We start from the raw sequence: 7,214 nt of genomic DNA, 5'->3' as shown, positions 1-7,214 counted from the left end.
ACAAAATATGATATACCCGAGGATATTCTTTACCCAAGGATATTCTTTACCAACGCTACGCTTAATACTGTATTATTATTACATGTTTTTACATTATTATACATGTTTATTGTTGAAATTGGACTTGTTTAACTTTAGAAATGTCAGGTTGTTCATAACATGTTTTGAAAAAGGTAGTTAAATAAAAGTAAACATTTGCAATATGAACTTGTACTTGTTTGCACTAAAGGCAAAACTTGGAGTTGTCCATTTACATTCTTTTATAGGTTATTTTGCTATGATTTTCCTAATCCGGCCCACTTCGGTTTAAATGGGGCTGAATATGGCCCTGAACTAAAATGAGTTTGACACCCATGGCTAGGTATTGATCAGAGATGATATTCAATTAACAAGAAGAACATGAAGTAATGAAACTGAAGACAACTTGTATTTAGCAGTGCAGTGCATAAGTGCATTTGACAGGAATGGCTCTATACACTTTACATAGAACATGAAATATAGACAATACACACACGTAATTTCCTCTGATGTGAAAATATGTATCTGCATGTGACAGTTCCAGCTTGTTCCTATACGCTCCTCTTTGCAGACATAGTGAATAGCGTGTGATACAGATAAAGCCTGAATGCAGGGTGGCTGAGGTACATCGGAAGCTAAAATCGTAATGCCCTACACAACCAGTTCAAAATATTTAGCTGATATCAGTATTATAACTGATATTATATTATATATATATATTCAACAAATTACATACAGATAATTGGTTTTAGGGAAATGTCAGTATCTAGCGTTAGTTCTACCAGGGAGACTCCATCAGTCATTTATCTGTCCCTCGAATCGAAAATCAAGTCATCCCACTGTGCTTGTAGGCTACGTCACATTCACTCATTACTTTTTCCAATCAGGTCTGCATCCGCCGGTTAACTAGCTTGGCCACGGACGTCACTGTTCATTTGTCTGTCCAATTACTGTTTTAAAATGCCATTCAGTAGTGTTCGTCTCTTCTACTTGCAGTGTGGTGACTGACACATTTCCACCGCCCCTCCTCCCCACCACCACCAGTTTGGTCCCTATCCTGCTATCCCGGGGTAGACTCCTCGCCCCCACCATCTACGCTAGCAGGATCTGTGGAGGCATTAAGGACTCACAAATGCTGTTCCACAAAACAAAGAGACTCATTCACATATGTTCCAATAAATTATTTCAAGCACATACTAAGTCTCAGAGTCTCCATGGTAGAACTGTCTTGCTGCTCCTCCTCTGACCTCATATGCAGAGGAGGCTTCTGGTTGCTCAACAGACTGTTCATTCTTTCTTTTTATAAACAAAACAAATCTAATAATTATTTAGTTTTCTTCTACTTAGCCCTTTTTTTATTTTTTTTATTACAGCTCAAATGTCTTTTGGCCAACTCTTTTGGTGATTGGTCAAGAGGTGGCGCAGTCAACGTCGCTTCTCACTTTATAGTACAGGCCCCTGGATTATCCCAAAAGTTACGCTTGTAGCAGAACCCTGGAAAGTAAAATTTTAAGTTTGCCAGCTAAATTGTTTTGGAATTGGTTTAAATTGACTACCAGCTTCAGTAGCTCAAGATTACTGTGGAAAGATCCACTAACACAGTGATGCAAAGAGCACTGTTATATACAGACTGAGTGCTGCATTGTTTGCAATTCATGATTGACCATTTGTATCATGCATTTAAACATGCAAACACCATAAATCACATGTTATACACAGAAAAAAAACAGTTGAAATTACGAATTAGACTTTATTACGATAATTGTTGAGAAACTTTCACAACAATGCCAATGGGAAGCTCATGTATTGGGGTAGATGAGCTCCAGCTGACTCAAGTGTAATTTGCAACCTGAGTATAGGAATCTTAGGTCTTCAGACAGCAATAGACTTTCACCGATGATGATGAGTCATCCCATCATAGCCATTTTCTAAAAAGGGGTGGGGAACCTCCGGCCGTTTGATCCGGCCGCGAGACAATTTTGGCTATTTCAATGACGCCATATGAATAATTATACTCTTAATAACTGTTCCTGATGTGCAGGTTGGCTCTTTGCATGGCCAAACACGGGTGAATGTGAGCTCAATATAAAGCACTTTGGGTTAAAGTACAAGTACAAGTAAACTACAGTCCATATAGAATAAATGCTCAGGTGGCTGTAATTGTCATACAGTATATATTCTGGTTACGATGGTTTATGATTTAACTGCTTGTCATTTTATGCATACCGATGATTTGGATTTCAGATCTGCTGTGAGCTACACAGGCAGCATGTTGCATGTATGTGATCCAAGGTTATTACTCAACATGTAAAACAATTTAAATGTGCATTATCTCTAATGGTGTATATGTGTACATATTTCTGTCTTTCACAAAATCAATGCAATAGAAGCGCCTGTCTCCTCATTGTTGGTGTGCTGACTGACACATGCATTGATCCAATGCCAAATATTCAGGCCTTCGCAACAGATGGAGTCCCGGCAGTATGCAGTCTTCCATGCAAATGGTCAAATCAGACAGAAGACTTCTGCCAAGATGTCTGTCAGACATTTCAAAAAATATCTAAATTTAGCCTGAAGACCAGTTACCAACTGTCATATCTATGCTCACAAAAGCTTTACTGCTGCTCCGATATGGGCAGTTCCATGTCACACACAAAGAAATATTAATATAAACAGATATTCATGTGGCAGTAAGGCAACTTGGGGCTTAGTACTGTTGCCTCACAGCAAGAAATCCAACTTGTGCCAACTTCCATTTTGGAAATTTGGTATGGAGTTCCACGTTAATCTCTGTGTCTGCTGCATGTCTCTGAAACTTCAGTGAATGTCATACTCTAAATGACCCTTAAGTGTGAATGGGAGTATCATTGCATAGTCTGTCTCTGTGAGTCCCTGCATTAGACTGGCAACCTGTTCAGGGTGCACAGCACACTACCTCTTACCCAGTGAGGACTGGGATGGGCCCCAGCCCTCCAGTGACCCTAAAAAGGATAAATGGGTATAGAGAATGAATGGATGAAAGGTATTTCCTTGTAAATGGAAAATGTGGTACAGAATAACAAGAGGAGGAATTATGTTCTGTCTTCAGTACACTACAAACTGGTATGAATTCTCCTGGTGGTGTGTTCATTGATCAAGGGGAAATGCCTCAGGATGATTTGAGTGAATTTTGGACAGTTTTTCGTAACGAAAAAAGTTATTATTATTATTACTATTTTTTTTTAACAATGTAGGAAGTATGAACATAAATCGTTACAGCTATAGTGGCCTGCCTGTCAAGAGTTTAGGAACGCCCATTTGAACAGCGTAACAAGTTATTCCTCCCGCCCTCGGACCTCCGCTGACCTACAAGCTCGTCAGTCGCTAGCCGACTGTAAACTATGTGAGGAAGAAGACGGCGGTTCGGCGCAGCAGTAAGGCACAGAGGCGAACTACCCGCCACCATGACATGCGCCAGTCTTACTTACACCGGTAACTAAAACTCATTGAGTGTAAGTTCAGGCAGCATGAAGCGAGAAATAATGAGTTTCAGCAGACTGGATGTTTCTCTCTGTCCCGCAGTTTTGCTACTGTGCGGGATCCTGCGGGCTCAGCAGCTGTTGCTGCCGGGATCCTGCAACTTTGAGCTGGGGACCTGCGGCTACACCTCCACGCCAGACTCCGGCAGCTGGACGATGAATGAAGAAGGTACAGTGAATGCGTCGTGAGTGTTACCAAAAAGATTCAATTAGTGAATTTTGCTTCAGTGCTTCAAATATTCCAATATTTATTAACAAATCTACTCAAGTGTGAAATTATTAATAGAATAATATACTTTTGAGTTCTCCTTTTGGTTGATGATACATAACCTTAATTAGTCAACCAAAATCCATCTAACTGAAGATACCAAATGATCTTTTCTATCAAATCAACGTTTACACATTCCTTTACAGAACAGTTGATATTCTGTTACTAAACAGTTTCCATATGAATTCCTGAAAAGTTGAAATTTGTAAGTAAGAAGTACTTAAAGTAAATACAGTACTTGAGTACATACACATGTTCTTATTGTTTGTCTCAAGTACTCCCAACAAGTAAGCTTTACCATAGAAACAACTCTGTTAGACAGCTGCTAAAATTAACCCAGGCAGGGCTGCCTCTCCAGGGCCCCCAGCAATATTGGATTTTCCGACCACTTACCACGATTATTACTGTAATGTGTTGATATTGTTGGAAGCTCTAAAAAGCACTTTATTCTTATTAGTGTTATTTTGTGAAATTGTTGAAATTATAGTTTAATAGGTTTTCGCCCCCCTCCCCCTTTAGATAGAGAGAGTGTGTGTGTGTGTGTGTGTGTGTGTGTGTGTGTGTGTGTGTGCGTGTGTGTGCGCGTGCATGCATGCAACAAATGTTCATTTGTTTGGGTCATAGAGTTCCCAATGTGTCCTTTCTCTATTAGTTTGTTCTAATGAAGGTCCACCATAAGACTTCAATGTCCAGACAGTGGAAATTAGACTGAAGTGTCAGTGTTTTTGTGTCACCTATGTTTACATGACCTTTAAAGCTTTCATTATACTGTGATAAAGGCAATAGACCTCTTTTTTGTGACATTTTTGTAAACACCGCAATGCCAAAATGGCAGTATGCTCACTCAGAGTAACAGACCTATTTATTCAGGCATGGAAATACGATTTAGCTAAACCTCTACAAGCATTTTCCACAATGGGACAGCTTGCCTCATATTGTGATTATGCAATGCTTAACATACTCTCAGAGAACTGCAGAATTCTATTGACGTTGCTGTATGTGGTTTAATTTCATTTTAGCTTTTAATCACAGTAGTACTGAATGTATGAAAATGTACTAACTGTTGTGTGGGTACTCAGCAATGTGACTCCACTCGTTCATTGTCCACTGTATTTGATGGTTCACTTTGTAGACATAAGACAACATAATATCTTTTGACCTGTTTACACTTGAGATAATATGTGCCTTCATCTGCAAACTGCCTATGTGGCTATGCATTTAAATGAGTATTGTGTATTTACTGATTTTCCTAACAATTGCAAGACAAGGGCTAGTGAGTCATCGTCTCAATGCAGACAAACATTGTTTGAATGACACCTGATTATCTGCTGAAAAAAAGTTTAAGACAATGTGTTGGGTGTAAGTTATACAACCATAATTTTGGTATTAGTAATTTGGGTAAAGCAACAATGGTTATACTGTGCATACACTAGGAGTTTAGTTATTGTGTACATTGTGTGCTAACTCACACATGACCTTTGCATCGGCAATGCCTACTTCTTCTGTACTGGCTCTGGCCTATCAATAAGCCATCATACAGGTAGTCACACTGAGAATTGTGTTTGTTTAACAGTTTTGACCATTGTCATTCCCAATAAAGTTGAATTCACACACACTTTTTGCAATACTGCACTGTCCAAAAGGCAAATAAACATTATAGTGTATCTACCCCCAGGTGGCCGGAAACACATTGTGGTAATGTAATTTCCAGCTCTGGTAGTTTTGCACTGAATTTTAGAGAAAGCGGATTGACCACAATTTCTGACATTTCAGAAATCCGTCTGATTACTTGATAAATAGATTGTTATACATACAGGCCATTAATTGGATTTCAAGAACAACGCTGTTCTTTAGGTGACATCCATTCAGGCTGAAATCTTGCCAAGTATAAATAAAAGTGTAGAGTGTCTGCCTAGCTTAAGTCAAAGCATTCATTCATTTAAAGCACTGAGGCTGCCAATAGATATTGAACAACAAGGGACTCTACACATGTTATCAGGGCACTTAAAGTTAGGTATCCAGAGCTTATTACATTTGGAATTTAATTGGCAAATGGGTAGAAACCCTGTGATTTCTAGCTTGTGATGATAGTGGAAGTTCGTAATGTAACAGCAAAAAACACATAATGGATCATTACTCTCCCAGTACTCGTTTTATTCCTTTCCTCAGGATTTTTCTTGTCATTTTTTTTTTCGTTTGATGTTTGATTCAGCTTACGTGTTAATTTCTCCATCAATATAGCAGAACTCTTCATTATTTATAGCCAGTAATGTCACAGTCGACAACTTTGTTTTTGGGACGAATAGTACTGATGTATTTACTAAGTAATAAATCAATAGCAAAGTAGTGTCTAGTGCAGTGTTTTTCAACCTTTTTTGAGCCAAGGCACATTTTTTACCATTAAAAAGCCGGATCGCTGACTCGCCTGACTGGGTTGGGTGGCCTGAAAGAGTCAGGTTGTCTTTGCCTTACATTTTAAAGTTTAAGGTTAAACGTTAAGGTCACTTGATACATGAAAATGACACAATTGATGGGGAAGCAAAATGCAGCTGCACACCTACTGTAGTTTTACATTCTACAAGCACTAAAGTCCACAGTGGTGCTGGTAGGCTGATTGATGGGGTGGTGTTGATTTAACAACTTCCTGTAAAACATGATCTGCATCCACAACTGAAAAATGCATTTCAATGAGTGGTGTAAATGTGTACAGAACACATTTATTTTGGAATGGAATCACAATGTGATTGGATCTCAGTCACAACTATCCACTCGTAAACGCAATGTGTAAAATGATGACACATTCACAAGACCAATTTCACCCACAAGTTGAAAACGTAACTTGCTGTAAATGGGTGGCTGCACCTGGAACATGGACCAGGACAGTCCGCACAAAAAACTTTGGAATGGATGAGGTTTTTCACGGAAAAAGAAGAAAACCTGAAACATCTGATGACCTGCTTACTCATCCTACCTACCAATCTGTATCTAGAGATTTAATTTTAATGCAAGATGTAAATTGGCTACATGAATGGATCAAATCAAAAGTTGTAGCTTATTTGAGCGTCAAGACACGATTTGCAGTGGCTCATGGTAGTGTTTGTTTGTCGGGCTGGTTTTAGCTTTTCTCCAAAAATCATGATCACCACAAAGTAATCGGAATAATGACTGAATTTTCTAATCACTTTCAAATTTGCATAGAAATGTGGTATCCTGCGCTGTTGCAGAATGGGATGTTGGGAGAACTGCGGGTGACACATCCAGGGATCCTCTGAGGTTGGGGGGCAACTTAGTCACTTGGATCTCTGGCTATAGCTGGTCTATGGGCCCCCACACCTACAAGGGTTTAGATTAGGACTACAGTGTGGACTACTATGGACTACAATGTTGTTAGGAATTTACATAATTTGCTA

At 39.1% G+C, this 7,214-nt stretch overlaps 1 protein-coding gene across 1 annotated transcript in view; it reads left to right on the top strand.

The window, feature by feature from the left end:
• Positions 1 to 3,408: 3,408 nt before the first annotated feature.
• mamdc2a (MAM domain containing 2a) overlaps positions 3,409 to 7,214 on the top strand; it is a 33,612-nt gene continuing 29,806 nt past the window's right edge. The window contains exons 1-2 of the mRNA XM_076165153.1: positions 3,409 to 3,489; positions 3,580 to 3,705. Of these exons, the coding sequence (XP_076021268.1) occupies positions 3,462 to 3,489; positions 3,580 to 3,705 (154 nt within the window). The 5' untranslated portion in view covers positions 3,409 to 3,461. The remainder of the gene's footprint in view (positions 3,490 to 3,579; positions 3,706 to 7,214) is intronic.

The sequence above is a fragment of the Genypterus blacodes genome, unplaced genomic scaffold (assembly GCF_046128005.1).
Source record: "Genypterus blacodes isolate CSIRO-AG114 ecotype Tasmania unplaced genomic scaffold, CSIRO-AGI_Gbla_v1 ptg000141l_1, whole genome shotgun sequence".
Taxonomy (NCBI): domain Eukaryota; kingdom Metazoa; phylum Chordata; class Actinopteri; order Ophidiiformes; family Ophidiidae; genus Genypterus; species Genypterus blacodes.
Note: the sequence above shows the minus strand (reverse complement) of the source record. Positions and strands in the feature narration are given on the sequence as shown.